The sequence below is a fragment of the Misgurnus anguillicaudatus genome, chromosome 17 (assembly GCF_027580225.2).
Source record: "Misgurnus anguillicaudatus chromosome 17, ASM2758022v2, whole genome shotgun sequence".
Lineage (NCBI taxonomy): Eukaryota > Metazoa > Chordata > Actinopteri > Cypriniformes > Cobitidae > Misgurnus > Misgurnus anguillicaudatus.
The window spans coordinates 7126432-7136651 of record NC_073353.2 but is presented as its reverse complement, the minus strand read 5'-3'; the positions used below and the strand labels follow the sequence as shown (position 1 = coordinate 7136651).

The window sequence follows — 10220 nt, the reverse complement described above, 5'->3', positions numbered from 1 at the left end:
TCAATAAAGAGGTGTTGAACCGATCACCAGTAGAGTGTGGAGTGCCACAGGGCTCAGTGCGTGGCCCTTTGCTTTTCAAAGTGCATGATACCTCTGGGAGTTATAATTAACAGACATGTGGCCTCATTAATCAAGCTGCAAAAATTCATGACATTGTTCATATTAAAGGGGGCAGAGAATGAAAAAACATTTTTACCTTGTCTTTGTTCTACCCACATTCACGAACATACAAAAAGTGCTAAACATGCTAAACATCTCAGTCTCATAGAAATTCCTCTTTTAAAAATGTCAGCCAGAAAACAGCCCAATCTGAAAAACTGATGCTTATGACATCACAGGCATCTAACTGCCCATTCACTTTAAAATAATTGGCTATATTTTTTGAGTGGCAGCAAAGTCAGCCAATCAGTAATGCGATTGCAAGTTAAGCCGGTAGGGGGAGTCAAATAGGTGCAAAACCATTTGTTTGAAATCCCCCACCCTAATAGAGCTATCTGAGAGAGGTTTTTAGGAAGCTTCTAAGGCATTACAGACCCAAACAAACATTTTTTTGTCTACATGTCACATCACAGAACAAGGATAAATACTCCGTTCATCCATTCTATGTCACCTTTAATGAAAATGGGTTTTGATGTGGGAAGATGCTTTGCGCCATGTCAGGGTCTGGGCATTCGTATGCAATTTTGCTTGTTAGATTGCTGCAAGTTTTTGGAAATATAAGCCATTCTTGCTGCTCAAAAGGGATGTAAACATTGCTCTTTTATATGTCAATGAGATTAATTAGACATAATTTAAAGGCGGAGATCTGAAACTTTTCAGCGGCACACAATTTCAAGATCACTTGCATTTATATGTGATGCAGGGGTTTTCAAATGTTTTTTGGGACAAGGACACCTTAGACGAGAGAGGCATGGAGCAGGGACCCCCTGATGATCTCTAGTGATGGCTTTGGTTCTCCTGAGGCAGCAGGATGTAGAGATGTTTTCCACAATGTGTAAATATGCTCACCACAGAGGAGTGATAGAAGGCCAGCAGCAGCTTCGTGTCCAGATTGTTCTTCCTGAGGACACGTAGGAAGTGTAGCCACTGCTGGGCCTTCTTAACCAAGGCCCTGATGTTATTAGTCCAGGAGTATTCAGCAGAGATGTGGGTGCCCAGAAATTTAAAGGTGGTGACAATTTCCATCTGATCTCCATTTATAGGGAGGGGGGTGTAGTCCTGTCTGTGCTTCCTGAAGTCCAGTATCAGTTCTTTTGTTTTATAGATATTCAAGTTCAGATTATTTTCTGAGCACCAACACGTCAAATCCTTACCTCTGCCCTGTACGCCGTCTCGTCCTCATTGAAGATGCATCCCACCACTCTGGTGTCATCCGCGTATTTTATAATGTGGTTGGTTGGGTGAGTTGGAGAACAGTCATATGTTTACAGTGCAGTGGGCTCAAAACGCAGCCTTGAGGAGAACCAGTGCTGAGTGTAAGTGTGGAGAAGTGGTGTATGCCGAGTCTCACAGATTGTGGGCGACTCGATAGAAAGTTTTTAATGTCCGGAATAATTGTATTAAGAGCTGAGCTATAGTTCACAAAGAGCACGCTCACATAGCTATTCTTGTTTCAAGGAGGCTCAGCACTGTATGAAGTGTAAGGGAAATGGCATCCTCCGTAGACATGTTTGCTCGGTAGGCAAACTGGTAAGGGTTGAAGGAGGGGGCAGGGACTGCTATTGCTCAAGTCGAAGAGGAGTTTACCCTAAATACTTAACACTTTAGTTTACATTTAAACAGTTTTTAATACTAGATACACATTTCCTGTATTTTCTGGATGTATTTTATTAAAGAGACTGAGAAAGAATTATATATGATCACTATAACATTGCGAAAACAACAAATCTAATTCTGGCATGGTGGCCTAAGACTTTTGCACAGTGCCGTATATATTAACAATACTAACTGTAAAGGCAATTGTCTATATGATTTTATATATAAATATATAATTTTGCACAGTAATCTATTCAGTACTGACCTGCAGGGTCACAGCAAAGATCATCACATATCTACTCACAGGAGGTTTATTTGCTTTGATTAAAAATATTGACATGCTCATGATCATAAAGAAAACATTACACACTTATTTTAGTGCTTCACACTTATGGCACATAATGAATAAACAGATCAGAATTAAAAAAAAAAATCTTCTAAATACCTTTGTAAACCTTTAAAGTGTGGGTTTGCTAACAGACAGCAATTTATCCTCATAGCCTGTAAATGGGAAAGTTTGAATTGTAGTTGCAATGGTAAATTGGACAGTAAGATTAATTTTTTAAAACCTAAAGCACTGCCTGTATAAAGGGATTTTCAGATATTTTATTTCACATATGAAAAATCAAGTAGCTTATAATAAATAATACATTAATAATAGGATGTTTTGCTGACATTACAAACGTTTCCTTGTTTAGGACATGCTGTGTTAGGATGATGTGATAAGTCAATTTTACAGCTTTTATTTACTGTCATTTATTTACTAAAATTTAATTTTTTGTGAAACTAAAATACAATAATTAAATCTTAACCTCCTTTTCACATGCCATTGTTTAATATTCTATTAATGTATGTATTTCATCTGAAGTAACATACAATGCATTCATGCTATACATTTCATCAGTATCCGTGGATGCTCTACCAGTTAAGCTACAGGTATGCCCATTACTCAAATCACTGCAAATATACTTCATGTTAATAGCTTAAATGGAAAACAGCAAACAGAGTTTTAACATAAAAACAACTTAATACATGCCTTGTGAAGAGGTTACCATGTCTTTGTGCCCAAATGCTCCGAGATCCTCTTGTCATCATAGAAAATCAGGATCTGGGTGTGCTGAGTGTTTTTACGTTGAGTTACAGTATATATTGTGATGTGCGGTTCATTTGTGGGAGAACATCTGCATTCATCCTGTTTTGATTTTCCTTTCATTTGTCATCGTCCGTATTCACACAATAGCAAAATACATCTGAAGTGTGCAAAAGTTATTGTTTTTTCTGACGTGTCATTTTGATCATGGTCTCTGGTGAGCGATACAAGAAGATGAGCTTCTCAAACATCTGCTCCTCCATCTCCATCTCTCCTGTCTCTCGCACAATGAAAATATCGTTGCACAGTTTGAGCACGCGGTCCACGCACGGCAGCTCTTCGTACATGATGGATCGAGATATTCCGGTGAAGAACTCGCGTACAAACTTACCGACAACCAAAACTACAGACATGTACAGACCCACGATTCTAGAGCAAAAAAAGAGCAGAAAACAAGTGAAATGTTAGAGAGAAACAATGAGGAACAGCGGCTGAACTTAAAGGTTTTTCATCTCAAAGCTGTTCAGACCAAAAGATAACGCTCGTCATAAATATTGATTCTGTGCTTTTTTGGTTAGCAAGGGCCTGCGCAAGTAAAATCAAAGTGTGGGAAACACAAGTGTAAGCGCTGGATATGAAAATAACTCGTCGGGCTGGTATTCCATTGCAATGGGGGTAAAATAGTGCCCCAAACGTCAGTGAGAGCCAAAACTGCAGAATATAAAGTATTGTGTTACTGTATGTATGCACTGTATCTACTGTGGACTACTGTGATTGTTTATGGATCTAGACAGCTGTGACAAAAAGCAGTGTGAACATTCTTCAAAACATCATCTGTGTTCCAAACGTAAGAGTTGTGTTACTGAAACTCACCCGTATCCGGCCAGGAAGCCCACACTGGACGGGCTGACTTTATCATTAAAAACCACCATCTCAATATTTTGACATCTGCTAGTCGACAGAGCGGGGAAACACTCCTCCACCACCCACCACTGTGGACTCATCTCTAAAGAACTGCTATTGGCCCGCTGCAGTTTGATGGACAGAGGACGGAAAAACTGAAGATGAAGGTCATCAGGACGCCTGGAATGTTCTGTGAAAGATGAAGTCAAAAATGAAGGACCTGAGAACATGCAGTGAAATTCATCATCTTAGCCACTAACTCACCCACTTGAAGTCGACGTGCCACTTTAGCGTTAGGTCCTGAAGATCCTCTGATGTATTTAGGTAGCAGATTTTCCAGCATCCTGACAGAAATCACAGTGAGTAAGTTGTAAAGAAAAGTAATGTGTTTGAGACAATGGCTATGTTTACGTGCACAAAATTGTGTCAATCCGACTGAATTTAATTCGATTGAAGGTAAAGACAATACAGTTTACATGCATCCTAAACATTGCAATCTGATTAAAATGTTTGTTTACATTTTATATAATCCGAACCAAACGTATGTGCACAGGCAGGGTTGCCAGATTCGCGTATCAAAACCATGGACATTCAAACTAGCGCAGACGCATCCTAATGACTATTCACAGCCAAATATCAATAACTAATCAACAAAATCTTCATCTTTAACCCGCTGAAAAAACAACTTAAACAGTTTAAACAGTAGTTCAAATCTGAACTCGAAAAAAGCAGAGGACTTGGCAGCACCATGCTGCAGACATCACGTCGAGTTCACGTATTATCTCTGGATAAAAGTCAAAGCTGAGTTGAGTTGGAGAAAATTGTTCTTAAGAACTTTTCAGATATATGCAATAAAACACAATTTTTGAAAGACACGGCGCTATTTTACTGCTTTATGTAGCCTAATGTTTTGAAAGTACACCCATTAACGCTGTAGAATGTAAAGCGCGTGACCCTATTACCTAAATAATGCGTGTTGCTATGGCCTTGCTTGTTTCTGTGACGAGAATCATGTGATACAGTACATAAAAAAGAGGTAAATATAAGACGTGAACTTGAGCACAGTTGTCCTGCGCATGTGCACAAGGTATTTTTGCATCCGATTAAGAAAATACTATGAGACTCACACTGGACGACTCTGTGTTCCTCTGAGCATGGACACCAGTTCATCTTTCAGAGCTCTGTCTTCATACTTGACAGTGCGTTCACCAGAAGCCTCTACATTCATCACCAAAGAGGCGTTCCTGCTCAGATGTAAGAAAAATACATCATTGTTGAATAAACGGAATATATATACACACTCACCTAAAGGATTATTCTGAACACCTGTTCAATTTCTCATTAATGCAATTATCATGGCAGATTATCAAATTATCAAATCACATTGCAGTTGCTTCAATGCATTTAGGGGTGTGGTCCTGGTCAAGACAATCTCCTGAACTCTAAACTGAATGTCAGAATGGGAAAGAAAGGTCGGTCTGAGTATTTCACAATCTGCTCAGTTACTAGGATTTTCACGCACAACCATTTCTAGTGTTTACAAAGAATGGCGTGAAAAGGGAAAAACATCCATTATGCGTCAGTCCTGTGGGTGAAAATGCCTTGTTGATGCTAGAGGTCAGAGAAGAATGGGCCGACTTATTCAAGCTGATAGAAGAGCAACTTTGACCGAAATAACCTCTCGTTACAATCGAGGTATGCAGCAAAGCATTTGTGAAGCCACAACACACACAACCTTGAGGCGGATGGGCTACAACACCAGAAGACCCCACCGGGTACCACTCATCTCCACTACAAATAGGAAAAAGAGGCTACAATTTCCATGAGCTCACCAAAATTAGACAGTTGAAGACTGGAAAAATGTTGCCTGGTCTGATGAGTCTCGATTTCTGTTGAGACATTCAGATGATAGAGTCAGAATTTTGCGTAAACAATGCGAACATGGATCCATCATGCCTTGTTACCACTGTGCAGGCTGCTGGTGGTGGTGTAATGGTATGGGAGGGTTTTCTTGGCACTCTTTAGGTCCCTTAGTGCCAATTGGGCATCGTTTAATTGCCACGGCCTACCTGAGCATTGTTTCTGACCATGTCCATCCCTTTATGACCACCATGTACTCATCCTCTGATGGCTACTTCCAGCAGGATAATACACCATGTCACAAAGCTCGAATCATTTCAAATTGGTTTCTTGAACATGACAATGAGTTCACTGTACTAAAATGCCCCCCCACAGTCACCAGATCTCAACCCAATAGAGCATCTTTGGGATGTGGTGGAACGGGAGCTTCGTGCCCTGGATCTCACAAATCTCCATCAACTACAAGATGCTATCCTATCAATATGGGACAACATTTCTAAGGAAAGCTTTCAGCACCTTGTTGAATCAATGGCACGTAGAATTAAGGTAGTTTTGAAGCCGAAAGGGTGTCAAACAAAGTATTAGTATGGTGTTCCTAATAATCCTTTAGGTAAGTGTATATATATATATATATATATATATATATATATTTATTAAATACAGTTAATAGAACAGCCCATTTTACTCATTGATGAATATCTCCAGATGTGTGAAGTGAGAGGATAAAATTGCTTTCACTATTCTGATCATTCTCATCATCATTAATGGTGGCCTGTGTAGTGTGTACCGTAGTAAAGTCCAGCGCAGTGTGATGTAGATATGTGTGGAGATGCTGAGCTCGTGGATCATGGCTTCTCTGCTGGCTGGACTGATGCTCCATAGCAAACTGGCATCAGATTTGATCTTTGCCGTCACAATGTCCTCTGGCATATAATTGATAATAAACTGCATTGCTGACTGAGAAACAAAGAGGACGATTTGATCAGAACTGAAAGATGACAGACAAGATCTAGGTAAATAAATCACACTGTATTAAAACAATATCTAATTACATTAGCAATGCAGAAATAATCTGAACAAAAGAGCTTAAACCAACATTCTACTTTAATGCTTCTTATTTAAAGTCACAAATGTTAAATGAGTTCACACTGTTAGAAAAACTCTTTGGGTTTTTCAGTGAAACCTCTAGTCTAGAACAATCACATTCTTTCTAAATGAAAAGTTCTCGGTGGAACCCTTATGTGACTTCTTTTATGGAGGTCCATAATGCAAAGCTTGTCAAAACAAGTATTTAGCCCATCAAGTACACAGTATGGTATTTCATTCATAAGGCTGTTTAAGGATATAAGCAATCCTGAATGGTGTCTTCAATATTTATTTTACGTTTACACTGATATGTGCTGCCCAACAAATGTGTTGTACCGGATGTGTTGCAAAGTGACTGGTCATCTTCTGGAGTGCTGATTCAGAGTATGGGATCAAATTCTGTTCCTGCGCACTCATGGTGAATAACGGCTGTACACACAGACACACACACAGAGACACACACATGCACAAACACACAAACAATTTTCAGGATAAATTATTTATTTAAGTTTATATTTAAAAAAATGTATCTCTTTAAGTAAAAAACATTTTCAACTTAAATTCACTTAAAGTGAGAAATTGAAAGATTAAATGTAATCTAAATGTTAAGGTATTACCAATAGAAGTAATTTTTTAAGTTGATCCAACTTTTACAATTTACAGTGTAGATGCAAAATGAAGAATACATGTAAACTAGTGTTAACTCACCTCATATCCTAATATGCTCAGCTGAATAGACACGTCTAACGGTTGATTGGTTACTCCTGCAACAGATTTGACCAATGACATGAAGAGAAGAGGGAACCAGACGATGCAGATAAGAGCAAAAATGATGAAGCCACCCATGGTGTATTTCACCAGCATTTTCTTTTTCTGTCCGGGTTTGTGCGGATATTTCTAAAGCCACAAAATAAGACAGAAACTTCAAATACAGCACAAACATGCCGCCTTTACATGCAAGAACCATCATTCATGATACAGCTTATTTATGATTTTACATTTTTGGAAATATGTTCTGTAAACACATGTTTGCTTTGTAACCTCTGCATTTGATCCTTCTCTCTAAACTGTGACAATAGCCTTTATTATTATATTTGTGCAGTGATATTGCTCATGTTATTATTGTGATATTTGTAAGTCACTATGTGTATCAATAATATGCAATTACTGCAAATGAATGTTGATGACAGCTTGGAATAAAACAAAATCCAACTCTCACCTTTTCTGCTTCCCTCCAGCACTTCAGGATAAAGATATTGGCATAAATATCCTCCACACAGATCCAGTTAGACAAGCTGAGAGTCGTGTCTGTCCACACCCAGTCCATCACGGCCCGCAACTCAGTCAGAAAGGGAACAATCCGGAAACTACAGCCAAAACAAAACAACATCAGCAGACGATAACTAGAGATATAAACAAGCATCGGTCTTAAATCAAAACGACGATACGGTATTCAGGTATCATAGTCGAAATTTCATTCTTTTAGCTCCAGCTGCCAAGTGACTCTCTTAAACTACATCAAATGCTTCAAAAAGAGTTTATTTTTTCATAGGTGTCTATAGGACAGTAGTAATGTGCAGACGTCTCAAGTGTCCTCAGTCAGTAGCCGGACTCCTCCTGAGTCTCTTTGTGTTGGATCAGAGAAGAGACTGTTCCCGGGTTGTCTTTTACAATCTTCCTGGTCCTGGTTTTGGCTGGTTTAAGATGTTTGTGATGCAGGGTAGAGAAGTCTTAATGGTCTTTTCTCATCACTCTGAACAGTGCTTTTCAGTCCTTGGCCATGGTGGCTCCAAACCATATGATGTTGTTTCCTGTGAGAGGACTCTCCACGGCCCCAAGCTTTCAGCACCCTATTAAAGACACTAACCCTGGCCAGACACTAAAGAGGATGGTAGAGATGCTCTTGTCGCCAAAGATGGACCCCAGGGTATTTAAAGCGACAGCGATTTTTTTTTAATATAATTTAAACAAAAAATTAAAATTTCTCCATGATTTACTCAAGCCATCAGAGATACATAAATTCATCATTTTTCATACGAACACAATTTTATTTTTTTTAGTAAATGTCAAAGCTTTATAATAGTAGAAATGATTTTCAAGGTCAATGACTTTCAAGTCCAAAAAAGTGCATGCATCCTCCACAGAAATAATCCACATGGCTTCAAGGGGTTAATAAAGGCCTTTTGAGAGTAATCCATGTGCTTTTGTAAGAATAATATCCATAATTAAAACTATATAAACTATAATAACTAGCTAACAGTATTGGCCAGTGCGCATAATGCGTAGTGTTTAATGCATAAGATCCGGTGAGAATAGACTCTCTAATTTTTAAGCAACGGGAATGATACCGTTTTTAACCCTACTGAAAAATCCAGCATAAATTGGTAGCTGGTTTTAGCTGGTTTAAGGTGGCAGTAGCTGCTCTAAGCTGGTCCTCCCAGCCTGACCAGCAAAGTCCAGCTAGACCAACTTAAAAAGTGATCAAAACACAGCTAGACCAGCTTGCTACACCAGCAATACCAGCTGGGACATCAGCTAAAACCAGCTTACCAGCTTATGCTGGTCTTAGCTGGATTTTTCAGTAGGGAACCCAAAGAAACTTGTAAAACAAAAACTGCTTAAATCCAAACTTAATTCGGCACTCACTCATTCAGTGTAGACACTAGCATCCACTGATTTTAAAGCATCATCTTCATTGATATATAAGAGCAGGGGTCACCAATCCTGCTCCTGGAGGGCCGGTGTCTCTGCAGAGTTTAGCTCCAACCCTAATCAAACAGACCTGAGGCAGCTAATTAAGGTGCTTCAGGTGTGTTTGATTTGGGTTGGAGCAAAACTCTGCAGAGACACCGGCCCTCCAGGAGCAGGATTGGTGACCCGTGTATAAGAGTAATAAGTAAGTGAATGTGGATGTACCCCTGAAACAGGAAGAGGTTGAAGTAATTGTAGTTCTTGGTAAGAAAGTTGCCAAGAACGCGGTTTGGGTAGCCACATTTGATCTGATACGCTGAGAGACCAAAATAGATGCACTTTACAAAGTACCACAGCTGAGCAACTCGATTCCTGCTGAATCTCCTGCAATAGAAAATACCGTAATAAAAACATTAGGGTTGTGTTATGTAATTTGTAGCACAGCGTCCCTATGTAGTCAGCTGAAGCTTTGGGAATGATATATGTTTTCAAACCCTGGGTGCCTGATAGGAGGGAATGAGAGACTGCACACCCATGTTAACTTACCGAGCTGAGATATTCTGAAACTCCTCACCTTTCTGTGACACCGGGCAGTATAAAGAACATCCAGAAGTGGATCCCAAAAACCAGCACCACCTGGAAAACGCACTTTCCAAGAAGAGTTTTCCTCAGATAGAGAGCTCGGTCCACGATCATGGTGCTGAACTGAATCAGTAACATGACGAGGAACGCTTCAGGAACCTGATCCTCAGACAATGACTCTGTTATATCAGCCGCTGCACTGTGCTTCTGTAACCACCAATACACTCAAATAATACACTCACTGGATTTCTGG

At 39.5% G+C, this 10220-nt stretch overlaps 1 protein-coding gene across 1 annotated transcript in view; it reads right to left on the bottom strand.

The window, feature by feature from the left end:
* Nucleotides 1-2568: 2568 nt before the first annotated feature.
* LOC129452002 (piezo-type mechanosensitive ion channel component 2) overlaps nucleotides 2569-10220 on the bottom strand; it is a 73244-nt gene continuing 65592 nt past the window's right edge. Inside the window, 10 exon segments of the mRNA XM_073854824.1 lie at nucleotides 2569-3274; nucleotides 3719-3938; nucleotides 4013-4092; nucleotides 4876-4992; nucleotides 6396-6565; nucleotides 7031-7123; nucleotides 7403-7591; nucleotides 7914-8061; nucleotides 9611-9769; nucleotides 9960-10174. Of these exon segments, the coding sequence (XP_073710925.1) occupies nucleotides 3022-3274; nucleotides 3719-3938; nucleotides 4013-4092; nucleotides 4876-4992; nucleotides 6396-6565; nucleotides 7031-7123; nucleotides 7403-7591; nucleotides 7914-8061; nucleotides 9611-9769; nucleotides 9960-10174 (1644 nt within the window). The 3' untranslated portion in view covers nucleotides 2569-3021.